This window comes from Vipera berus (assembly GCF_964194415.1).
Source record: "Vipera berus genome assembly, chromosome: 4".
Taxonomy (NCBI): domain Eukaryota; kingdom Metazoa; phylum Chordata; class Lepidosauria; order Squamata; family Viperidae; genus Vipera; species Vipera berus.
Window position 1 is genome coordinate 57,043,594 of NC_138206.1, and position 27,819 is coordinate 57,071,412.

At 37.2% G+C, this 27,819-nt stretch overlaps 1 protein-coding gene across 1 annotated transcript in view; it reads right to left on the reverse strand.

The window, feature by feature from the left end:
• DSCAM (DS cell adhesion molecule) overlaps positions 1-21,989 on the reverse strand; it is a gene marked incomplete at both ends in the record, with an annotated part of 361,720 nt that extends 339,731 nt beyond the window's left edge. The window contains one exon of the mRNA XM_081327319.1: positions 21,947-21,989. Within this exon, the coding sequence (XP_081183445.1) occupies positions 21,947-21,989 (43 nt within the window). The remainder of the gene's footprint in view (positions 1-21,946) is intronic.
• Between the last annotated feature and the right edge of the window lie 5,830 nt (positions 21,990-27,819).

Here is a 27,819-nt window from a genome sequence, read left to right on the forward strand (position 1 = left end):
TTGTACAGCATATTTACAGATTGCATGGGGCACCACAACGCATCATATCTGACAGGGGGGTGCAATTTACCTCGGCATTTTGGAAGGAATTTTTATCCCTGTTAGGAACTACCCAAGGACTGACATCTAGTCATCATCCTCAGGGGAATCTGAACGGTCTAATGCTGTACTTGAGCAATATTTAGGATGTTATATAAGTTTCCAACAGACGGACTGGGCGGACCTACTGCCTTTTGCAGAAGTGGCATATAACAATGCAGTTCACTCCAGCACAGGTTACACTCCTTTTCAAGTAGCTACAGGCCAGTGCTTCAACCCCATACCTGATCTAACCCCAAAAGAACCAGTAATTCCAGAACTAAAGGAATGGATTGCTCAGTTACAATACACCTGGCCTATTGTCAGAAATGTGTTAACAGAGGCTAGATTAGCACACAAGACACAGGCAGACAAGGAAAGAGCTGATCCCATACCGTTTAAGGTGGGAGAGATGTTATATCTGTCTACAAAATACCTTACGTCTCTCCAACCCTGTAAAAAACTAGGACCAAAATACATTGGACCTTTTCCAATTAAAAGAATCATAAACCCAGTAACAGTTGAATTAGGACTACCTAAAAATCTTAGACGAATACACCCAATCTTTCACTGCAGTCTAATAAAGAGAAAACAACAATCTCCCCTACGAACAAAAATTCCACCACCACCACCTCCCATCAATTGTGGAAGGGGAACATTTTGAGGTGAAAGAAATTCTGGATTCCAGGAAACATCATGGAACGACTCAATATTTAGTGGCTTGGAAACACCTCCCCTCCTCAGAAAACGAATGGGTCAGCAAACGCCACATTAAAGCACCAAAGCTGCTTAAGAGATTTCATACAGAATATCCGAACAAACCGAGTTAACATTTACATATGGTTTTTTCTTTTTCTTTTCTTTTCTTCCCCTACAGATGGACACATCTTTTTTCTAAGGAGAGCGGACTGTCAGAATCCATTTATATCATATTCATAAATGTATGTTTCAAACATTATTCCATGGAGATTCTGCCATCTCCCGAAGAGGAGGGAATGGATGTGTATTGAACCGGTATTAGGCATTTCAAAGGAAAGGAGAAGCCTTTTGAACTGGGGAAACAAAAGGGGGGGCTAGCATCTGGCTTGTGTCATGGAAGAGAGCAATAAACATAAAAGGTCCTAAGTTCCTTTTTCCCACGAGAGGGATGATACGAGGTAAATGATGGGGAACTGACCAAATGGGGTTAAGGTGGGGTTAAACCGGGAACTCTTTATAAGGGTTTAGTTCGTGGGACAATATTAAGTCCTGTCTTGTATTCTTACAACCAAGCATGTCATAGTAAAGATTCTTTTTGGACTAGATTTGGCTCCAAGAGTTTTGTCTTCCTAAGACGTGGTTTGGGGTGGGTCCTGACAGAAATGTTAATAGTTTATTTTTATCAATTAACAAAATGGAAAGTAAAGGAACAGAAGAGAAATCCAAATCAAATCAGTATTTGGTGTGACCACCCCTTGCCTTCAAAACAGCATCAATTCTTACACTTGCACAGTTGCACAAAGTCAGGGATTTTGTAGGATTAGAGTCAGGTGTATGATTAACCAATTATACCAAGCAGGTATCATCAATTTTATATGTAGGTTGAAACACAGTCATTAACTGAAAGAGAAACAGCTGTGTAGTAGGCTTAAAACTGGGTGAGGAACAGCCAAATTCTGCTACTAAGGAGTGGTTGTAGTAGATAGTTTCATATCACAGGTCATACACCATTGCAAAACTAAGCACAGGAACAAGACAAAAGGTAGTTATACTGCATTAGCCAGGTCTCTCTCCCAGGCAAAGATTTCAAAGCAGACTAGGGTTTCAAGATGTGCTGTTCAAGCTCTTTGAAGAAAGCACAAAGGTGAAGGCAGTGTTGAGGAGTGTAGATGTGGGGGTCAGCCAAGGAAACTTAATGCAGCAGATGAAAGACACATGCTTATTTCCCTTTGATTTGAAGATGTCCAGCAGTGCCATCAGGACAAAACTGGCAGAAACCAGTGAGACGCAGGCACTCCCATCTACTGTCTGAAGAAGTATGGCCAGAAGTGGTCTTCATGGAAGAATGGCAGCCAAAAAGACATACCTCTGATATGGAAAGAAGGCTAAGTGACTCAACTCTGCATGAAAAAATAGGGACCGGGGAGCAGAAAAATGGCAGCAGATGCTCTGGACTGAGGACTCAAATTTTGAAATTTTTAGCTGCAGCAGGAGGCAGTTTGTTCGCTGAAGGACTGGAGAGTGGTACAATAATAAGTGTCTGCAGGCTGCTGTGTAGCCCCCACAGAGCCCCGATCTCAACATCATCATGGATTACACGAGGAGACAGAAGGACTTGAGGCAGCCTACACCAAACATCTGTGTTTAGGTTAGTTCTCCAAGATGTTTGGAACCATCTTGAAGGAACCTTGTCAAGTTCTTTCAAAAACTTTGTGCACGTGCGCCTAGAAGAACCGGTGCTCTTTTGAAGGCAAGGGGTGGTCACATCAAATGTTGATTTGACTTGGATTTCTCTTCAATTTCATGTCTAACCCTACTATCCTATTCATTTATTCAGAAGTAATTCTCACTATAGAGATTGAGAACATGTCCTATTTTTGCAGAAAAAAATGTTGCTTAAGGAAAGGATTAAACATTAGCTTTCCATTTTATTATTCTGTCTTACTGCAGCTGAGGTGCCAAAAACAAGAAAATCAGCTTTGGTATCACTTTGTTCACTCTGTTATGTATCTTCCTACTCAGAAGATCAAGAACTTTATTAAGGGTGGAAAAGGCTTGTAATATAGAATAAGAAATAACACATGGGTTTAAACTATACAGTACATATACTACAAAAAATACCATTCTAATTGGTTCGTTAAAACTTTAGGCTATGCACAAATGTCCAAAATCATACCAATGGGATCTTAAAAGTTAATTATCCAGAAAAATCTCTTTTTTTAGATTTTATCCTGCCTTTATTATTTCTATAACTCAAGACAGCAAACGTACCTAATACTCCTTCCTCCTATTTTCCCCACAACAACCACCCCGTGAGATGAGTTGGGTTGAGAGAGAGAAAGAGAGAGTGGCCCAAAGTCACCCAGCTGGCATTCTTCAGGTTTCCATGGCTGTATTTCAAAATACGGTCTTATTCCAAAATTTTAAATAAAGGTAAAGGTTCCCCCGCACATGCATGCTAGTCGTTTCCAACTCTAGGGGCCGGTGCTCATCTCCATTTCAAAGCCGAAGTGCCAGCGCTTGTCCAAGGACTTCTCTGTGGTCATGTGGCCGGCATGACTAGATGCCAAAGGCACACAGAGCGCTGTTACCTTCCCACCGTAGTGGTCCCTTGCATTTTTACGTGCTTTCGAACTGCTAGGTTGGCAGAAGCTGGGATGAGTAACAGGCGCTCACTCTGTTACGCGGCACTCGGGATTCGACCCACCAAACTGCTGACCTTCTGATCAACAAGCTCAGCATCCTAACCCACTGAGCCACCGCGTCCCTTCCAAAATTTTAGTTTACCATAAAATCAACATGTACCAATCATGGTATTTAAAACATATAGACATATTAATTGGGAGGGAGGGAGGGAGGGAGGGGGGGAGGGAGGGAGGGAGGAAGGGAGGAAGGAAGGAAGGAAGGAAGGAAGGAAGGAAGGAAGGAAGGAAGGAAGGAAGGAAGGAAGGAAGGAAGAAGCATTAATATCATAGACAATCTTTGTGGCACTCTGATGCATCCAGTGTCTCAAGGTGAGATAGCTACTCACACAGCAGGAGATTCTTTTGCCTTCCTCTAACTAGTATTCAAAAGGAATAAGAAGAGATGATGGATGAATAAATCCCATTCAGTACAGTGGGGTGTAAAAGAGGAAACTTGCATCAGATTGAGTAGTAAATAAATGGGTCTTATTACCCCAGGATACGGTAAAGTAACCTTAATTTTAAAAAAAATCCATAAAACAAATAAATGCATTTGATAATTTCAAGAATTCTTCAACAGTTAAGAAAATTTGCCAGCTCGTAAGCATTTATAATCATTTAAGATAATGCAAGTAAAAATAAAAACAGAGAAATATATGTTTTAATACTGCATGTTGGGATAGGCAGTGCATTGTACAAAAGCAGCAGCAGAAGCATGCTTTTCAATTTCAAGCTTGAAAAAAATATTAATGGTAGACACAAAGGGCCGCCAAAACGTATCAAAGAGGCGACAGTGCCTTTAATATAAAAAAGCAATAACCAGAGGAAACAAGGGGAGAAGGTAGAATTCAGCAAATAGGAGCTCTTAAAGGGAAGGCATTCAGGCAACACAAAATGCATTCATTCACAGCATTTAGCACATCGGATTAATCAAATTATAATTTAATCATCTGATCAAACACTAATTAACATAATGACTTGAGGGGAAGGCTGCTATGCAAAGGAACACTGTGGTATATCCAGAACTTTAATGTTATTTTTTTTTATGGGGGAGAGGTCCTCTCAGTCTGCTTAAAACAAATGTGGGGGAGGGGGGATGTTTGTAGGATTGGAGGATGGCTTTATGCCTTCTGCCATCAGCAACACAAATGGCTTTTTAATACTGGTGCTGTTGTCTGATTCATTATTGCTATTTTTGCAATTAAAAGATCATTAGCAATCTGTTTTCTGTTAAGCAAGATTTAAGGAGGACATACACATATTTTAGCAGAATTACACTCTGCATGTGCATTTTCCTACTGATCTGTCATACCCTCATCACTGCCTTCACCCCCAACCCCACATATTCCTGCAAAGGTTTGCCTCTAGTTACATCCTTTGGGACTCAAAGAGTAAATAGCTCTTTTCTTATTAGAGGTGAGCCTATAAGATAACTTACACTTCTCCAGCCTGATGGCTTCCACTGTGAAAATATGTATTACTGCTACATAAATATATATATATTCCTGGAACTTATATGCCAATCTACTTGCAGAGACTCTGAGCAGCTTACAAAACTAATAATTTTAAAAACAAACATTGACTAACACAATTATAAGCAAGAAATCGAATCCTCTACCATTTTGAAAGTACCATGAATATCTTTCTTAACTATCGTATTTTATGGTTCCCAAAAATGCAATACAGAGGAGAGGTATAGTTGTGCAGAGATAGGTTGTTGTAAAAGAGAATTTAGAAGTAATCCCTACAAATCTAAAGAACCCACTTGGAGAAGATTTTGTCTCCTGCTATTAAGGTGTCATGTCCTTACTGCAGAGGGAAAAAGAGGCTTATTGTTAGAAGCATTTCAGACAGCACAGGCTTTCTTATTATAATACTTACTTTAAACCTCATGCATAAATAATTCTGGTACACTCTTTTATAAAACATGGATTTTAATCAATTCTAGTTTTGTTCCGAACCTTTAGGAGAACTTGTTGGACAACAGAACTTCAGTAGTATTTCCCTTACAGCAGGGGTCCCCAACCCCCAGTCCATGGACCAGTACTGGGCCATGGCATGCCAGCAAATGGTCTGCACAAACAAGCAAAGCCCCGGGATGCAGGCAGCACACAAAACCACGCTTTTTCCGGTCCGCGGAAAAACCTCTTTCCATGGAACCAGTCCCTGGTGCCCAAAAGGTTGGAGACCTCTGCCTTAAGAGTATTCCTAAAGGAAATACTACTACAGAAGTTCTATTGTCCAATATGTTCTTTGATGTATTTCAAATGTATGTAATTCATATAATTTATCCAAATATATGGCTAAATGGTATATTGGATAAGGTGCTATGTTAGGAGACTGAGTTCTAGTTCTCTTTCAGAAATGAAAGCCAACCAGAAGGTGAGAGTCACCATCTCTCAACACAAACCACCATATTTCACAGGGCTATTTATTTATTTATTATTATTTTTGATGCCCATCTCACCACAAGGAGTCTCTGGGAAGCTTATTATGTGTGAAAAAACAAAGGTTGGGGGCATAAGGTATGTTATACTAACTTGATTTGGCCAAAATAAAGATGGAATAAAAATTGATAAATAAAATTGTTTAAATGAATTGTGCTTTCTGTAAAGGAAAGCACTAGTTGATTGCGAGGGCAAGAGAAGAAGGGGACGATGGAGTCACTGAAGCAGTAGGCGTGAGCCTAAATGGACTCCAGAAAATGGTAGAGGACAGGAAGGCCTGGAGGAGTACTTCCTGTTCCTGTTTTCCAGAGAGCAGTCTGACGATTCAGAATGCTGAACTCTTCGGCTGGAATTTCTTTTTGTTGGGGACCCTAAGTGGCCAGAACCCACCCTGAAGGGGTGGAATGAATGAAGGAAATCCCAGGGACTTCGGAGAGATGGCGGTCTCTCCGAATGGTCCAGGAGAAGCCTCCCAGAAACCAACAGAAGAAAGGGCTGACTGCTTGTTCAGTCATAGTTGGAAACAACAAGAAGTCATAAGCTTTCAAATTAAGCGGATCTAAAACAGCATGCTTGAATCTGGGTAAGAATATTGATTTTCTCTATCCTACTTATTTTCCTAAAGAAGAAAGTCCCCAAAATAAGAGATCTCCAAAGAAGGAAAGGGGGAGGGGGACTCTGCTCCCTCACTTTTGGTTATCGGAAGCAGCGAAACTTACCCTTTAGAGAGAGAATAAAGACTAGAAAGACCTGAAAAATGAGCAAACACTGACACCTGCTCGTGGGTGAGGTTTGTTTTTTTCTCTGACCCTCAATTTTTTTAGAAAATGCAGCTGTGTAAACAAAGTGAGAGTAACAAAGCTGAAGCAATGAATACTTTACAAAAGGAAACATATGATAAGCGGCAACAATTTCAAAGGACAATGACTTTAAACTACAAAGAAATCCAGAATAACCTTGAGAGCATGAATCAACTTATTTCCAACTTAATTTCACTCCAAGAAATTTCCCAGGAAAATACAGTAGAGGTGATTGAACAAAATTCTGAGGATAGGGACTTAAAGATGGAACCGTATAAAATGAACACTTCACAAAAGGAAACATATGATAAGCGGCAACAATTTCAAAGGACAATGACTTTAAACTACAAGGAAATGCAGAATAACCTTGAGAGTATGAATCAATTTATTTTCAACTTAATTTCACTCCAAGAAATTTCCCAGGAAAATACAGTAGAGATGGCTGAACATAATTCTGAGGATAGAGACTTGAAGATGGAACCATATAAAATAAAAAATCATGATTTAAACACGTCCAAGCAACTTTGAAGATAAGGAAAACAATGAGAAAAAATTCCTTACAGGGAAACAAATGATGCAGCAAATCTTACTGATTAAGAAAGGCAATGGCCAGAGAAAAAAGACTAAAATAGAAATCCAGAAAATAGGTGATGGAACTTATCAGAAAGAATACTTAAAAAAGAAACATTTGTTTGAATATGGCTAAAGAAATAGAAAAACTTTGAAATATATTACTCTTAGAGGGATGATTTTTTTTCTTTTTTTTTTCTTAACTAATATAATATGTTTTTTTTCTTTCTGTTAAAAAAAAGTTGAAATGATTTAAACAAAAGCAAATGTTTTAGTTATTTAAATGTGACGACAACAAAAGCATAAAAATTGTGTTTTGAATTAGAGTTAAAGGATTAGATGATTAGAACTATTGAATGGAATACTTAAAGTTTAAATAGATTATTCTTAGCTATGGTCAAAAAGAATAAGAAATTGAGGGAATATATATATATTAAATTAGGAGGGATACATATTTTAAGTTGTATGTTATTTTTTGTATTTCAGTGCTCTTGTCTCTTTTTCTTGTTTCCCTTTTCTTTCTTCTTTTTCTTTTTTTCTTTCTTCTTCTTTTTTGTCTCTCTCCTCTTTTCTCTTTCTACTTTTTTACTTATTGATTAAGAAATATAAAAGCATGAGAGGGCTTATATGGGAAAAACAGAATTAAATCCACCAATGTAAATATAGTTAACTGTTGAAAAGAATGTCACTAGTAAGAATATTTAGAATTTGGGGGGAGAAATAAGCTGAAATAAACACGGTAACAGGATTTACGATAAGGCAACTAAAATGACAAATAGGATTATTGAAACTATATACTTAATTGTTAATTAAAATAATGAGAATTGTCTTAATCTAATGTTTTGCAAAGAAACATACTTTGGGGAAAGTGGAATCAAATGAAATTAACATATGGAATATAGATCATAGAAATTAATTGTTAAGGATTGTTTTATAAATGTTACCCAGACAACATACTGTTTACAAATTACTGAATGATTTATGTTATGTTAAAAAATTATATATATATATATACATATATATATATATATATATATGTATGTATGTATGTATGTATGTATGTATGTGTGTGTGTGTGTGTGTATATATATATATATATATATATATATATATATATATATATATATATATATATATATATATATATATATATATATATATATATATATATATATATATATATTTCAAATGTTAACTATTTAGATTACCTTGCTAGTAGGCGTGAGTATATATATAGGGGGGAAAGGAAGGCCTGGAGGAACGTTGTCCATGGGGTTGCAATGGGTTGCACACGACTTCGGAACTAATAACAAAAAGGAAGTAAAAAAAGCATTGTGGAAACATGGGAGAAGAGGGGATGTGCAAAGTGAAGCAGGCATAATAGAGAAGGACTTTTTATTGGCAACACATAACTCTAATGCTCTTTCCTCAAGAGGGATCACTTCGCTTGATACTGCCTTTTAAACAAGGAATATCTCTTTATTATTTATTCCAGCTAGTACTTTATAAGCTAAAAGCTCTACTGAGAAGAACTATGGGAAAGGTTTTGAGTGAATAAGCAAACAAGAATGTTATTCATACCTGGACATTACTTCAAAGAGTTTTGTAGAATGATATCTTATTTGTTATTGAATTAAAACAGTGAAATATTAAATTGAGCTACAATAGTAGTAAAATTGGAGGATGCAATAGCTCAGTGGTTAAAGACACTGAGCTTGTCACCTGGAAAGCTGAAAGCTTGGGTTTGAGCAGTGTGCAACAGAGTGAGCTCCCATTTCTTGCCTCAGCTCCTGCCCACCTAGTTCGAAAACATGCAAATGTGAGTAGATAAAGAGGTACCTCTTTGGTGAGAAGGTAGCAGTGTTCTGTGTGCCTCGGCATATAGTCATGCTGGGCACATGCCCACAGAAGTGTTTTTGGATGATGCTGGCTCCCTTGGCTAAAAAATGGAGGTGAGCATCACTCCACAGAGTTGGCCACAACTGGAAAGGGGAAACCTTTACCTTTTTTACTAGTAAAATCATTCAATAACCCCACGTGTCCAACACTGCCTACTTTAAATTCTACCGGATGTAAGAAAACAATGAGTGACATTAGTTTAATGCAAGACTGCACAACTTTTCTATCAGGTCAGGGGCCACAGTTGCCCTTTGAGTGATAAAAATTTAAATTTAACTACATTAAATTAATTTGATTTAAAGTAAATAATTAAGTAACCTTATCATGTTAATTCCCTCTAGATCATAATGTTCCCCTTATATTGTGCTAGAAATGACTGGCTGACATGGCCATATCTATAGGTTTTGAAGTACATACCCAAGTTTCTGGGGTCAACGTGCAGCACTGGGGACTTAACTGTGTGCCCTTGACTTATTTGATTTTATCACACGGATATAATTAGGCACAACCTACTGTATATGCTTTCTAATCGGTAGAGAATAAATAGCTAGTATGATACAATCTATTTTAATTAGCTAAGGATTTGAAATGATAATCAGATTACTGTCTCAAAATAGCTTTGCATTACAATAAAACCAAAAGCAGGAAAATTATTAGAACACCTTGGCTACAATTCTATGCAATCATATTCTGAAGTAGGACTTTACTCGCAAACAAGTGAGTAGATGTTCAACTACAAATGTATTCTACCAAGAGCTTTAAAGTCCATATATGAAATGCACCAGGCCTGTCCATTTATAAAGGATGGATTTTTACAAGTTGCTATTCTATCCTTTTGTAATGAAAAAATTGTATTGAAAGAAGATTTTACAATGTTTTTAAAAAACTACAGAAACATGAAATATCATATAATTCGTGTTTGTTTTGATACCCCAAATGTGTGCTTTTTTCCAGTCTGAAAACCAGTTTTCACGTACAATTATTTTTGGTCTTCCACTTTCATATTTATTTATATTTCACTCTTACTATTTTCACAAATAATTCAAGGCTGGAAGCATCCAACAGATCTTCCTCCTATTTTCTCCACAATAACAGTCCTGTGAGATGAGCTGGACTGAGAGAGAGTGACTGACCCCAAAATCACCCAGCTTTCATGGCCAAGGCGGGCCTCGTGGTATCATGATTTCTAGCTCAGTGCCTTAACCACTGGACCAAACTAGTTCTCCAGTTCTTTATCAATATTTTTCTTTGTCAACATCTTTTTTTTCCCTTATTACTTTTAAATTCAGCCAATTCACCAAATTTAGATCTTCTGTTAATACATTGATGCCTCCTAAAGAGTCCTTCAAAATTAAACCTAAATCATCAGCAAACGTCCTTAGTTTATACAAATTCTTTTTTTAACTTTCACTCTAGCAATTCTCTCATCCTGTCTTATGTCTCTCTTCAAAAATAACAATGGAGAAAACAGGGATCCCTGTCTTCTTTACAATTCTGATTGTATCCTGATGCCTTAGAAATGGTTCCAAAACAAATAAGAGCTGAACTGTCACATAGATTGTTTCATTCTCTATGTTTATTATATAGAATGGGGTGATAAAATAAAATAAAATAACAGTTTATAATGTATAAGGTCACCTCAAGCAAAATGTTTTAGATGCTTACAGAGATGAAAATAAAAATAACAATAAAAACAATAAACACCATTATAAGATGGTATTTAAAATACCTTATTTGGGAGTTTGTAAATAATTCAGAAAATATATTTTTCCAATGATGTTGATATTGTAATTTTTTATTTTGTATGTTTGAAATAATAAAATTTACCATACGATAATCAACGTTTACTGAAAAACATATTATTAAATTCAGTGAGGCTTAATCTCAGGCAAGTTGGTACAAGAGGCAAATTTTAATGAAGACATACTCCCTCCCTCAAATTGGAGGGAAAACACTGAAATAAAATATAGAACATGCTGTTAATTGTCAGCATGAAAACTCTTTGTATTTTGGGTGCCATAATATTTGTTTGAGGCCATTTTGTAATAATGAATTTCTAAATGCATACAAGTACAGAAATTCCCAGAAAATTTAATAGACACAAACTTTCATGTTAAATAATATAACATGTTGTCAAATATTTGGATAAATACGCAGTCTCTGGATTAAGAATGAGTTCCATTCCAAACTCAAATCTGTGGGCAAGTTGGAATTCATACTTAGAAACTGGATGCCTATTTTTAAAAATGACAAATGGCATTCACTTTCCTTGAGCCAATGAACCCCCATGCAATGATTTTATAAACTACTGAAGCCATGCATTTTTAATATATTGCCTATTTTCAGCAGGTCATGAAAACATTGCATGGTTTCAATGGTTCATTGCTACCCACCATTCTTAACAATAGGGAGCCGGTTCTGAAATACAAGTTGCCTGTAAATTGGATGCTTTTAACCCGGGAATGGCTGTATTATATTTACAATTTTTGTTGTTCAATCATTGTGTCCAATTCGTCATGACCCCATGGATCATAACACACCAAGCCCCCTTGTCCTTCACTATCTCCTGGAATTTGCCCAAATTCATGTCCATTGCAATGATGATACTATATAACCATTTCATCCTCTGCCATCCCCTTCTCCCTTTGCCTTCAATTTTTCCCCAACATCGGGGTCTTTCCCAATAGTCCTCTATTCTCATTAGGTGGCCAAAGAATTTGAGCTTCAGTGTCAGTATCTGTTCTTCCAAAAAAGAGTCAGGGTTGATTTCCTTTAGGATTGATTGATTTGATCAATCTTGCAGTCCAAGGACTCTCAAGAGTCTTCTCCCACACCACAATTCAAAAGCATCAATTCTTTAGTCCTCAGCTTTCCTTATGGTCCAACTCTCACAGCTATACATTAGTACTGGAAAAACCATAGCTCTGACTACATGGACCTTTATCAGCAAGGTGATGTCTCTGCTTTTTAATGCTGTCTAGGTTCGCCATAGCATATTTGAACTTGGGGAGACACTAACCAAACTATGCCAAAATTAGTACAATAATGTCTTTCCTATTTTATGTAAAATCTTTACATTCTCTTAGAAGATGGCTTACATGTTGCATTCAAATTTCCTCTGACAATACTTACACAGCCAGATTCTCAAGGTAATAGTAATGGTATTCCTTAAGAAAGGAGCCAAAAACAGGTCATAGTGTAAACATGCAAGCTGCTGCCTACAATTAATGAGGTACAGTAAACAATATAAAATTGGAGAGACAAATTTATGTTTGGATTTTGGCACCAAACAGTTTCATCATTCCCATGAAGTAAATAGCCTTGGAAAGATCTCACATACAGTATACAAATTCTGTTGTTTCTTCCACAGATTACATAATTATATTAAGCAACCACAAACTCAGTCTTCATTTGAGAATAAGCACTTCAGGGTCAGATGCCTGGAATGGTATTTCAGCAACCTATCCTAATGCCCATATGACCTCCTCTGGCTTTGTGCTTGAGATTTTAAATAGGGCTTTATGGATCATTTCAGCTCTCCTCCCAAATATGCTGTCAATCATTGAACTACTAATTCAATCCAGTGTTGCCATGACTTCTCTCCAAATTACAAAAGGATTTTTAGGCAGCTGTTGTTTAATGTGGATGTGACTCTCCTTAAACAAATATATTTACATGAATTTTCACTGCTGTCTCACTTTTCCTCATTACCTTCTAAGTAAAAATAGTTGAAACAGAGGGATGGGAAAGATTCATCTCTGCCCATGATCCAAGAGACACATGCAGAAATCATACTTAGAGGAACTTATGCATACACATACACACGAATAATCATCATACAAGTAATATGCACAGATTGTATGAAACAGGCTATAGAATAAATTGTTTAGGTGTAATTTCCCTTTCTCACATTGAAACTATATAGACAAAACCTAACTGTTCTAATAGTAAAATATAGTTTATTTCTATTTTCTTAAGATGGAACGTTAAAGAACCATATGATATAGTAAAAACTCTGTGTACATAATACCAGAAACTCCTATGACAATGAGCAAATGGTAATATAACTTCAAATTGATTATTTATTGTTTATTTATTAGAAGTAATGTTTATACATAATTTTTTATCCTGCCATCTAAATTCATTCCCAGCATTGCATACTTTGAGCCCATTTCAGAGGCTATTAACCAACAGAACCATATTAAATCAAAGATGGTGAATGTGCATTTTTCTCTTTGTTTATGTGAATGTGAGAAAGAGTGCCAAAATGCCAGCAGTTCCTACCCTTTGTAACCACCTGGCACATAGAATTTATTTAGCAACTTGTATATGAGGTCTCTTTGCTAGGCTATAACATTATAAAGCCTTAGCTTTTTAATGAGCTATATTTCTTGTGTAATTAATTAACCTTTACAGCGTATAATCTTATATATCATTGCAAAATGCTGGGTTCAACCCATAAACCTCTCCACGGCTTGGCACCTGGCTATCTGCAAGACAGTCGACTTCAATTCCATCCTATCTCTCCAATGCATGCATCTCCAGTCCCTCCTCCTTTACAAAATCCAAGGGAAGCAAGGACATCTTGTTCCTCAGCAATGGCTTCTACTCAAAAATCTGGATGACACCATCCTCCTGTCCTTAGAAGACCCTTAACTACCTTAACTTTGTGTTTCCCCCAGAATAAGACCAGGTCTTATATTAATTTTTGCTTCAAAAGATGCATTACAGGTTATTTTCCAGTTAGGTCTTATTTTGGGGAAAATGTGGTACTAAATGTGTCCATCTGGCTGACCATCTTAACTGGGGCTTATTTTGGGGGTGGGGCTTATATTAGAGCATCCTGAAAAATCATGCTAGGGCTTATTTTCCGGTTGGGTCCTATTTTCAGGGAAATATTTAGAAGAACATTTACTTAAGAACTGCTTTCAGAACATATCTTATTACTATTATTTCTGAATATGTGCATTTATTAAAGATTTTAAGAATTTCAACAATATGTCGTTTTGTATTTCTGTAATATAATATCAACCCTGACTCAAGGCAAAATAACCCACTATAGCAAATGTTGTAGTAGAGAAATAAAGAACATAAATAGTGTCACTCTCTCTCAATGTAAATAGTGCTGTGGCTCATGTAGAGAAAGTAAATACCTGGAAAGGTATGTGGCTATCACCATCTGATGGGAATTAATGTACTTTCCATATATATAGGACCACCCGAAGGCTTCAACTGGTGCAGAATTCAGCCGCGCGAGTTTTGATTGGAGCTTCCCGATACTCCCGTGTAACACCTCTTCTCCGTGAGCTGCATTGGCTTCTGGTTGCCCTCCAGGTGAGATTCAAGGTGCTGGTAATGACCTATAAAGCCCTAAATGGCTTGGGTCCGGACTATCTAAGGGAACACCTGCTGCCGGCATCATCTTCCCATCGTCCTGTGCGCCCCCACAGGGAGGGCCTTCTCAGGGTACCGCCGGTTAATGAATGCCGGCGGGTTATTCCCAGGGGAAGGGCGTTCTCTGTGGGTGCGCCTACCCTATGGAACTAACTACCCACAGAACTTAGGACTGCCCCCGACCTTCGCTCATTTCGCCGGGACCTGAAAACTTGGCTCTTCAATCTGTTTGGTCCAGACTGTGGGGTTGTTAATTTAACTGGGTTTTAGATTTACTCTTGGGGCTTGAATTTAATTTAATTGTTTTAATTGTTTTTAATTTTTTGTATTCATGGTTTTAACTGCCCTGTAAACCGCCCTGAGTCCTACGGGAATAGGGCGGTATACAAATCCAATAAAATAAATAAATAAATATAACATTATTTCAAAGCCCGTTTGAATATAAATAAAAATAGTAACAAAATTTTACACACTTCATTTGAAGTAAAAAAAATTTCACATTATTAAATGCTAATATGAAATACTATAAAATAACTTACTATTCAAAAATTAAACATCCATTACATTAAAATGTCAGTGACAACAAATGAGAGCTGAAAAGATCTGAGCTACTAATTCTTCTGCCAACATAAAGATGAGCTATTTCTGTAGATTCATTTTATCCAACTTCCACTTCCCTTCTAGCATACATAGAACATTTCATTACAAACTCATATTGCCCCAAATTTCCTTTCTTTCATCAGCATATATTTCCCCAAATTACTAATCAGGATACAAAATACTAACAGAATGTTGCCATTTAATTAATAATGGACATTCCCAAGAGCAGCATACCTCCAGAGTTTCAGAACCAGTTATGGCAGAATAACTGAAGTTTACCTACTTACAGGCCTTAGTCTTGTACCAGGGTATAAATTATTTGCAGATTTAATAATAAAATGGTAATAATGCATAACATCAGGCCACCTCAATGGAACTCCCAATGGAATTCCAATTTTATGGAATATAGAGGTACCGCTGAGGTAACAAACTAAAGCAGTTTTGTTGAAGGAAACTTTGGATCCAAAGATTAAACAATTTTAGTTTTAAGAAGCTACAGCTGGTTCATCATGATCCATGATGGACAAACCTCACTATGATTATATAACACCCTCTGTCAGGACCCACCCCAATCCACGTCTTAGGAAAACAAAACTCTTGGAGTCAGTTCTAGTCCAAAAGGAATTTTTACTAGGACATGTTTGGTTGTGGAAATACAAGACAGGACCTGGTATTGTTTTACAGATTGAAACTTTATAAAAAGTTCCCAGTTCAACCCCCCTTCCCTCAACCCCATTTGGTCAGCCCCACATCATTTACTTTGTGTCATCCCTTTCGTGGGAAAAAGGGAACTTCAGATCTTTACGGTTATTGCCTTCTTCCTTTACAGATTCAAATGGAGACACAGGCCAGATGCCTTCTTCCCTAACCCTCCCCTTTGTTCCCCCAGTTCAAAAGGTTTCCCTTGGTCTTTGAAAGGCAGGCTGAATCCACATCCGCTCCTCCTTCCTTGGGAGATGGCAGAATCCGGGGGGGGGGGGGAAATAATGTTTTAAACATACATTTATGAATGTGATATAAATGGATTCTGACACCCTTGCCATATGAGCTATCTTGGTTATTAATTGGTTTCAGGTGTAATTCAAGATTCTGGTTATCATCTATAAGGCCAAGGGCCTTGCTAACTAAAGGACCACAGCCTCTTATAGTATCTTCCCATCATGTTCACTCTTTCAGAATACATCTCACCAATTAAGTGATATAACCTAACACTGCAGGAAGTAGCCCTTCTCTATCACTACATCTGCCTTTTGGAACAGGGAAGAAATGTGTGGAAGAAATCTTTAAAACATATCCCCACCACCACTACCCAGCTTGCAGATAGGACTTTTGAGATAGAACCATTTGTCTGGGGAGGGGGCAGTACTGTAGAAATATAATATGTTTGTTCCCTCAGTTAACTACTATTTTCTATAAGTTTTTTTAAAAAAATGATGAAGCTAGCCAGAACATTTTGGAATTGGGCAGCTTAGAAATTTAGCAAAAAAAAAGTACTGTGATAGGTTATAAATAGTGTAAAAGAAATGAATAAAGTTATAACTTAAACGTATAATTCAAAATCTAACAATTAAATAGGAATGAAAATAAATAAGCGTTTTGGACCCCATTTTAGAATCAGTTAACTAGGAAACTAAATAACTGGGTAAATTCCACAGCAGGCACTCAACTGAGAAAGCTCTATGTCTTGTGCAGGTTAGTCTAATCACAAAACAGTCAGAGATGACAATTGGGATGATAGCTGGTAACTAATAGCAATAGCAATAGCACTTAGACTTATGTGCCACTTCACAGTGCATTACGGCCCTCTCTAAGTGGTTTACAGAGTCAGCATGTTACCCCCAACAATCTGGGTTCTCATCTTACCGACCTCAGAAGGATAGAAGGCTGGGTTAACCTTGAGCCGGTGAGACTTGAACTGCCGAACTGCTGGCAGTCGGCAGTCAGAATTAGCCTGCAATACTGCATTCTAACCACTGCACCACCACAGCTTTAATAGCACATGTATGGTATTACATATTTTCCCAATAAAATAATGAGCAATAAATTGTCAATTTTTTTTCAAGTATTTCTATAGGATTTTAAAAATAGATATTTTAAAATTAAATATTGTGGCATATTGTGGAAAATAAATTTCTAACAGAAAATAAAACCAGAGAAGGGACAGGTAATGCCATTTATGGCACGAAGGCTACTGCCATTATTATCTGTTTATTTATCTATTCGCTTCAGAAAATTATACATATAAACACCAATGTGTGTTAGTATAACTCCACTTTCAAACTGGAGTATATAGACAACAAATATTACTAATATTCAGAATATTATAAGATCACTGTGGCTTAAATAATTACTGTACCCTACTCACTCAAAACACTCCTCTAATCTAGACTGTGAGGTTGCCCTGATAGATTTCTCCTAAGGCTGCTTTCTTTTTCCTGCTTCAGACTAGTTTATGGAGGATTTCTTGCATGGATTATCTTTTCTGAATTGCAATCCTCTTCTCAGTAACAAAAATGTCAGGAGGGAGGGAGGGAGGGAGGGAGGGAGGGCGGAAGGAAGGAAGGAAGGAAGGAAGGAAGGAAGGAAGGAAAAAAGGCAAAGAAAAGAAAAGACTGCTGTCTAGCAGTGACATGCCAAAAGATGATGTAGGGATTCTAAAAAGCTATTAAAATGTATTCCATTCACTGAAGAGTTGCTCTCTATTTCTTTAATACTAGAAAAAGTTCCCAGTGTTGCGTGATTTGCTGCCCACTAGTGTCCTAGAACACAGGCTTGCAAGTGGACAGCACAAAGGCTCTCATGATGTATCTGGGGAAATCCATCAAAGGACTAAACCTGATGCATGTTAAAAGACCTTGATATTAGGCCACTGCTTGATGCACTCAGGAATTATTTGTCTGAAATGCACCTGCCTTCCTAATTAATGCAAATATTATCTCTCTCCCTTGTTAGCAGTCACTGCCAGAAAGAAAATATGGTCAGTATAGATTTTTTTAAAAAAAAAATCATTTTCCCTACAACCAAGCCACTGATTGCATATTACACTTAATTAAACCCATGTAATGTGAAGCTTCTAATCAAATCAGTACAGTATACTATTTCCCCAACTCTGTTCAAATTCTGATTCAGGTTGGCACATGTGCATGTGTGCATTGTGAGATGCTGCGATTTCAAATGCTTCCTTTTTATTTGCCCAAGAAGTTAATTTCTTTTAATCATTGATATTTCAACTATGTTAAAAGTAGCACTGACTAATTTATAATTTTACTAATACTAATACATATTAAAATAGTTATAATCTTTTTGAAAAATGCATAATTTATAACTTCTGTTAAAAACACAGGCATTTAAAATGTTTATTTTTTTTAGAGCCTCACCATGATAAAGCCATGGGGGTCTCCCTGTTCAGTATGCAATCATACATGAATAGAGAGATGAGATGCACATTCAAATCCTATGTGTCATGTCACCTCTCACTTCCCAAAAAATTATAATCTGCTTTCTATTAAACACACATTTCACATACTGAAAGGAAAGATAACAAAGCACAGTTAAATCCAAAATCTATCCCACCAAAAGTAATAATTTTAATATTTATTTTTAAAAAACCATGTATATTTCTTTGAAATGTGACCTTTATGTCCTCATAAAATGCATAGTGCTAATCACTACTTCTCCAGTTTAATTCTTCTTCCATATTCCAGTGTTTTAATCTATTAATAAAATAAACTCTACTTTGTAAAAGATGGACAAGTGCATGCATTATAAATTCCAAGAAAAATCTTTCAATAGGTATCTATTTTTAGCATTACCTCTAGTTTATTGGTTGCAACTTAGTTTTTATTGATTTCTTTTTGACTATGTATCAGCAAACCTTATGCAACACAAGCACGAGAAAGAAAAAAATAACAGATTGACATATATATTCATTACATATAAAATACTTATTTAAAAAAAAGTCAAGTCCTAAATTAAATGTCAAACAAGCTATCTAAATAATTCAAGGTCAATTTTAAATCTATCCTTTCATCTACATGTATACATTGCAGGTTCGATATAAATAACAATTACACAAATTTTCTTTTTTATCACACGTATTAAAAATTCCTCAATACAATGAAGCAAAAACTCAGAACTTGTCATAGTTACTTAGACAGGCTATAACTACATGGCTTTTGTTATGTCAAAGTAATTAACATTACTGGTCTGAAAATTTATAGTTCTCTTCTTAGAAAAACAGAAGAATTACATTTACAATTGACAGCATTTTATCTATGTTTTAAAAATTAAAAGGGAATTAATCTAGTAATAACAATTATCATCTGTGCCCAAAATATTATTAAAAGAATTATCAATAAAACTAATACATTTTATTTCATACAACAAGCAGATTCCTCTATACCACAATAGACTAGGCCAAAGGACAACTATGTGTCTAAATCAGGACCACTGATGTGTTTTAAAAATGAATTTATTCAGATATAAATAATTACAAATAAAACTGTAATTTTACATGCTATTCCTATTTTTCCTCACTGTCTACAGAACAGGAGAAACAAATATATTCTTGTTACAAAGAGAAAACCTCTAAGAGAAGGTATTTAACAATACTAAAGAACAACTGGGCTATAGAATAATCTATTTTGATAAAAAGCTAGCCAAATGATAATATCTTGCTTTCTGAGTTCAAATTTATTCAACTGCTTTAAAAGCATTAATCACTGTGACTGTGTGTTTATAGCAGAAGTGACAACTCTTGATAAAATTTCATTTTTATTAAAAGTCTTATTAACAAATTTATGTCACAATATTCTTTTGGGGGGGTCACATATTTTGTTTATATATATATATCAACCAATTTGTTATTCTTTCCTAAGTATAATAAAATGCAAAAATGTCTTGTGTTAAAAATTAATATTAAAAAAATATTGAAACATCTAGCACGTTTTGATAAAGGAAAGGGTGATGAAAGACATAATTTCTATTAAATTTACAGTTCCAATTTTTCATTATTTACATTCATATATGCACATATAATATGTCCCAATATGATCCTTATGGCTTATTCATCGAGAAACTAAAAAGCCAAATAGCTCATCTGCTTTGGTTTACTGGGTAAAGAAATGAATATTCACATAGCTAGTGATTATAAGTATAAAGACTAAAACTGTCAGTGCAGTCTTAGACCTTTCCACTATAACCTCCCATGCACACAAATAAGTCACTCTTTCTCTGATGTGGGCTTCCATTGTGACATTTATCACAAGAATGTACTGTATGAAGCTGGGGATTTAGATGCTGTTTTTTTCTTCTTTAATTCGGTTATATAATTTAAAGCAAATTATTTACATTCTCTGATAATGCTGATTTATGCTCAAGGTAATAATGTCAGTTAAAAATAGACCTTAGGGGCCTTTTCCCCCTCCCACCCCCAAAGATAGGAAATCTGTATTCTAAAAGATGTCTTCCTGCAGAGGTCGCAGAGAACTATTTCTGCTAGCACAAAAAAAAATCACCCTTAAATGATAAAACTTGTTGCAATTAGGCTATGACAATTTCCAAAGTTAATCATTTTAAACTACGAAGCCATACCTGGGAGTACACAATTTCTTCATTTCATTCCTTATTGCTAATTGTGCTTTTTCTGCCAATATATTTCTTCTTCAATCTAGGGTATGGCTAAGCAGACCTGGAGGCACCTCATCCAACATTCATTTCTCACCCTCTGCTTGGAGCTTCAATTATTTGTATCTTTCCACTCTCCCTGCACACCCTCACCCATGCTTCAATCCTCATTCAAGCCTTACTACCAATATTGTTCTGTCTCTGCCTGCTTTTCCTATATTGGAAATTACAATGCATTTCTATTTTAATTGTCAGCATATTAATGACACCTTGAAGAGAACTGTCCTTTCAAATTGGAAAAAGCACAATGCCATTGAAAGGCAGCATCCAAGCTGGGATTGTTCTTTCATTTCACCTCCAAACATTCTTTAATATCAGGTTTGAAAATTTAGGGTATCTTTTCTTCAAAAGTAATATGATACACCATTTAACTGAATTAAGGTGTTCAACAGAGGTACCTTGAGCTAGGCATTTTTTAAAAACAAATGCATGAATTCTGAAAAAAGAGACAGAAAAATATTGAGAAGGAATATTGCATTTGCAGTAATATTAAACTGATATTTTACCTTTTCACTTCTATAACTCCCAAATTGGTTGAAAGAGGCCCCACAGCCCTAATTAGGTGATACAATAGTTATTAGTGCATATTTTTACATAAATGAGGAGATGAGTACATAAGAAATGTCATTGCCATTGCCATAAGAGGAAGATTGATTATCATAGTTCCTGAACTATTATATTGGCAAAAAAGTAATGGAGATCTGCAAAAAAATTTAAAAAATAAATGGTAAAACCACTAGATTTTTCTTTCTCAAGCTTTGAGAAGCCCACCGTCCTTCCTGCAGATATACACACCGTAGGTTATAATCCTGTATTGTTACAAGGGGAATAGGAAAGGACGCAGACTGCTCCATTTCATTAAGCATACTTCGGTACTAAAAGAGACAGAGACATGGCATATAGCTTACAATCTGCCACTTTGCTAAGTAAGCTAATTTCGGTTATTAGAGAGCTTTCCCCCCCCCCCGCTTCTTCTTCGTCCCAAGGCTTGAAGAGAAACGAGAAGTGATTCGGCCAACGCGCCAATCTCTCCGCAACTCCCCGCCCTTCGCCCACCGGCCCCCGAAGTCCGCCCGACCCGCCGGCTCACCATTCAAGATGCTCTGGAACAAGAGGGCGGCCAGCCTCCACATGCCCTGCGCCTTGCTCGCCTCCCGGCCACGTCTGGGCTCCGCTCGCCGCCCGCTTCCTCTCCCGCAAGGCTCCCGCAGCCAGCCAAGAGGGGACCAGCCCTGCTCCTGCCTCGCTGCCCTTCCAGCCGACGCGCTGCCCGCCTCGCCTTCAGCGTCTCGTCGCCGCGGACCCTGCCTTTCTCGGCTGGCACGGAGATGCGGCTCGGGGCGAAAGGGAGGCGGCCGCGGGCACCTCAGGTGGGTCCTCCTTCCTGGCCCAGGTAGAGGCTGGCAGGTTGGCAGGAGCAGGTCCACAGGTGAAGCCGCCCTCCAGCGCAGGCAGAGGACCGTCCCTGGTCATATCCGGCCCTTTCTCTGCGGCAAGCAGGCAGGCAGGCAGCTCCCCGCGCACCACCCTTCAGCCACCGCAGCCAGGCAGCAGGCGCATCTTTCCTCCCCTACCGCCTTAATCACATTGATCCCTCTGCTAACCTTCCCTGCCTGGCGGAGAGCATTCACCCCCTCGCCAGCCTCTTCCGCCAGTCGCAGCCCTCGCTCCGATCTTCAGGAGAGAGAGGGAGGGGGGGAGAGAGAGAGAAAGACCCAGCCGGCCAGAGCAATTGCTGGAGCTGCACAGACCTTCCCTCCACGCCAAGTCATCTCCTCTCCTCAAATAGATTCTGATTTTAAAATATAGTGCGTTGACAAGGTGATGACAACTGTGGAAGGCCATCACACCGTTGCACAGATAAATTTACCAAATTAAGCTACATTTCGCAAACCCAAATCAATATTTTTCTACACTAAAAAATAACACTCTTTGCTATTAATGACCAGCTGCAAAGGCTTCCGTCCAATTTTGATCGTCTTTTCTAGTAATATGCAAGGAAGGTGATTAAAAAGGGACAACACAATACTTTTAGGCCTGTTCATTAGAAAAATGCCTGCTCTAGTGTTTTTTTGTATTTTCCCAATGGATTCTACCTGAATGGAATTTTATAAAGGTAAAAAGAATAGAAATACCCACATTTGTGTCCACAATGACACACATATACACACTTACACAGCACCACCCTCTGCCGGTTTTCAAGATGGCTACCATGACAACATCCAGACTGGCCTATTAAAATAAAAACTGAATAGAGGAAGATATTAAAAGCCTCTTTTAAAGGCCTCCAATGTAGTTCCCTAAAATATTAAAGAAAAACAGCATGCCTAGGCTTTTGTAGTTCTATCTACAGATTGGAATTACTCCGGAAATGGATTCTTACAGCCCATACTTGTAGTGTATATTACAGTGATGCAAAATTCCAATCCAAACCTTTGGAGCAAATTCTCTGACCTTTATTTCATGTGCAGATCTGTACACTCAAGATGACTGATAAGTCAAACATTTTTACCTATAATTTTTATATTTAATGAACTTCAGTTGACCGAGGAAAAAGTGTGCTATTCTGGTGTGTTAAAACAAGAAGTCTATTAATAACTATAATTAGTTTGCAATATTAGCTTTTTTAACAGAAATCTGTAATTTCAAGTTGAGTCCTAAAGCATAGAGAAAAGTATTCACTCTGCAGTCAAAAACAGCTGTTTTATTGAGATCTAAAATTCCTATTGTAGCTAATGTGATATACAATTTTGAAGAAGACCCACATTGGCAAGTAAATGCATATAGCAGGCAAAAAAACAACCTGAATTTCTAGGTCATTAAAAAAACCCATAATGAGTAGCTTGAAAAACCAAAAACATTTTCAAATGTTAATATATACATATCACTGTAAAAAATTCCCAAAGATATTATGCGTAAATAAATTGCTCTTAAAAAAACCTCACAGAAAAATGCTCATAACCATAATTTTATGTATTGTCCAAAAGATGTGTTTCCTAAAAAATAAGAAAGGCATTTCTTATAGAAAGAAAAGGTATAAGAAAAGATTCCCAACCAGAAGTTTTGCCATACTTTTAATCTGGCACCTGGACAGAAAAAAATGTGACTACATCATAAAGATTCTAGCTTAAGTAAGTAACCATACTAACTGATTGCCAAAGAGGAAAACAATCATGAATTTGTGAGGACAAAATAAGTTTTACAAGTGATCAGTTGCATCAAATAAGAGAAACAATTGATTACAGTGGGACAGAAACATAAAAATAAAAAATTCTAAACAAAATATTCAGCCTATCATGGATTATTATATAATTGAATAATATTTAGTTATTTTTCCTTTGAGTTTTGTTTTAGATAATAATAACCTCTCCAACAACTTGACTTTGGCTTTCCCATTTTGGGGAAAGCCATTGGATACTCAACTTTGACTTTTTGGTACTCAACTTTGGTAAGAAGAACAGAATTCTTGAAAATAAAGCAGACCGTGAATCAAATGTTCAATATGTATATTATTATATAACAAAATTTGTACATGTCTGAGGAAATATAAAGTATTCTATCATACGTCCCAGGATAACTGGGTAGATAAGACCAAGTTCTTTAGTGGTAAACACATATTTGTTTGTTTATAATATTTTAAAACTAATTAATATCAATACATTTTGACTGGTTATAATAAATACAGCAGACCAAGTTTGTACTATTTAGATTACACAAGATCCAACCTAAAAAGATTATTAGAAGTATTAATTCTTTTCCTTTATCTCGGAGTCTCCTTTTTATACATCAAAAAACAGAAAGATAATTTACACCATCAATATTAATAGTGAGTAAATAAAGCCACAGAATATATATCTTGCAGACAAATACAATTTCTGAAGGTCAAGGCAGGGCTGTTCTGAGTCTCTTTCTTGTGCCTCCTGTTTTTCCAGGACTGAATAACCATTTCATCTTTCCCATTCCTTCCCAAGGCCAAAACTAAATTCCTCTGCAGAATTCAATATTAAGGCAGCAAAGAAAGAGAGATAAAGATAGCTGGGTGAGGGCAACAAGGCACCAGAGAAAAAAAAGATGGTCAATCTAAAATTTAGAAGGCTGTAGAAGAGGAGGAGGCGAGATTGAGGCTCCTGCAAGGTCATTTCTATGACCTTACATTTCTATGTGTTTGAGGGTGGGGAACAGAGAGTTGGAATGGGGATCCTTATTGAGGAGTAAACTATAAATTCATAATGGTGGAATGTACAATGGTATTTATCTCAATCCTGCCTCTTAGTCCAAAGTTATTGCATAAAAATGTATATGTTACATTTTGAAGCACTGATGGTTTACATGTAACAGATGGACATATTGCTGGTAATCTCACATTTCACTTGATAACAATTTTGTTAAAATGCTTAAAAGTAACATAAGTGATGCCAACACCATTTGATTTACACCTACTCTTAGACTGTTCTTGTGGAACAAAGCTAAGCTGAATCATCTAGTTTCCTAGGCTGCTATCCAGAACATAGTTTTCTGCACACAGAGGTTGCACTGAATTAATGGAGTCGTGCTTTCAGTTCTGAGGTTGACTGTCCCCTTATTTTCCTTTAAATGGTTTCTTTTAAATGCACATTTAAAATAAGGGGTATGAGAAATGTTCTATGCGCAAACCATTCTGCCTGTGAAACAGCTGATTTGGAGTGGGTTCACTTACAAATCAAAGTACTTATGTTTTAAATATTTAGGTGCGTCTGCAGAACAAAATGGGGCTATTTTATTGCAGATTTGGAGTAGATCAGAGTTATTTTGGGTGAGGGAATGAACAATAGGGGAGAAAAACCAAGAATCTTCACTTGTATGGACATTAGCAATAGGGGAGCTGACGGACGGCAGAGGGAAGGAAAGGAAGCGGCTGAAAAGATCCAGGTTAGCCAATAAGATATGCCAATGTTTCTCAACCTTCACCACTTTAAGAAGTCTGGACTTCGACTCCCAGAATTCCCCAACCAGCATGACATCCAGATCTCTTAAAGTGGTGAAGGTTGAGAAACATTGGCATGTGCCATAGTGGAAGGGGGCAACTAAGAAATGGCAGACAAAGGAGGGAAGGGGAGGGCTGAAAAGATTGGGAGGGGCCGCTGATATGTGGCAGAGGTGTATCCAACATTTTCTTTCTTGGGCTGTAAAATCCTTCTTGGATTCTTCTAGATTTTGTTTCAGCCCAAACCCAGAAACGTTTCAGGTACTATTCCTTCAGTGGCGCAAACAATCTAAAACACAACTGCAAGCCTGCATGTTGGGCATCATGAGGAAGACACCTCAGCCAGTTGATCTGTGGTGTCATGAAGGGACAGTTGCTACATGTATTAGCATGCATTTATTTTTTACTACAAGGAAGAGGGAAGTGATGTTCAGCTTCATATGGCAAAATACGTTGGCAGGCCAGAAATGCAATGAATTTATCTTGGTTGGGTGCCATTTTTCTAATCTGATTTAGATACAAAATGTTTTGAGCAAGCCCTAATTTTCCTATCTCATCACTGTTACTTTTTTCAGAAAGGTTAATAAAATTTTACTGCATCTCTAGCAAACAGAGTGACTAATAAACAGAGAATGCTAAGTTCCTATTTTGAGTCACTTTTTTTGGGTCAGATAAAGTTCAGTTTAATACCAAAAAAACCTACCATTCATTATAAAAGGAAGGCTGCAATTCTATGTATTTTCCTTGATTGCAATCTTGTATATGCTTATCCCAAAGTAAACCCCAGTACACTTAGTGACTATTCATTAGTAAGCATCTCTCACTACACACTTTTTCAAAATAAATGTGCCAAAACTCTTACTTAGAAAAGCCAGTGAAATGTGTTTAGTGAATTATATTTTTTTAACCGTAGTTTTCTTTATCACTTCTTCCCAATAGTTTGTAATTTAGAAGGGTTCAGATGACTTTTCCAATTATTCAAGGCCAATGTGGGAAAGCATTATCACAGGGCCTGGCTTTTTTAAAAAAAATGTAGAAAGAAATCAGACCTTAATCAGGTATGTTAGGGGAGACTCTTTACATATTCATTTGACAGGGAATAAGATTACTATTTTCCTGGGCTCCAAGCTCACCGCAGATGGGGACTGCAGCCAAGAAATTAAAAGACGCTTGCTCCTGGGAAGGAAAGCCATGGCAAACCTAGACAGCACACTAAAAAGCAGACATATCACCTTGCCAACAAAAGTGTGTATAGTCAAGGCTATGGTCTTCCCAGTTGCAATGTATGGCTGTGAAAGTTGGACCATAAGAAAGGCTGAGCGCCAAAGAATTGAAGCCTTTGAACTATGGTGCTGGAGAAGACTCCTGCGAGTCCCTTGGACTGCAAGGTGATCAAACCGGTCAGTCCTAGAGGAGATCAACCCTGACTGCTCTTTAGAAGGCCAAACTCAAATACTTTGGCCACCTTATGAGAAGGAAGGACTCACTGGAGAAGAGCCTAATGCTGGGAAAGGTTGAGGGCAAGAGAAGAAGGGGATGACAGAGAATGAGGTGGCTGGATGGAGTCACTGAAGCAGTAGGCGTGAGCCTAAACGGACTCCAGAAGATGGTAGAGGATAGGAAGGCCTAGAGGAAAGTTGTCCATGGGGTCACAATGGGTCGGACATGACTTCGCAACTAAAAACAACAAGATCACTGAGTCTGGCAACAAAGCTAGCCATTTATTTAGATTTATATTACTGCCCATTTCAAATACATTTAAAACTGTGACAGGTTTTGGAAATGTGAATCCATTCTGATGACATAAGTACCTGCTAAAAATTTCAGTTATAAAGAAATGCATACAGTATCAGTTTCGTAGTGCAAGATCCACCTTTTCTACGTGCATCCCCAGTACATAATTCACAAGGGTTTGTGTCATGTCATCACTATCCACATTCAGTCACTCTCCCCCCTGCCCACCTACTGACTGCCTAAGCTTGATGGACTGCTGATATGTG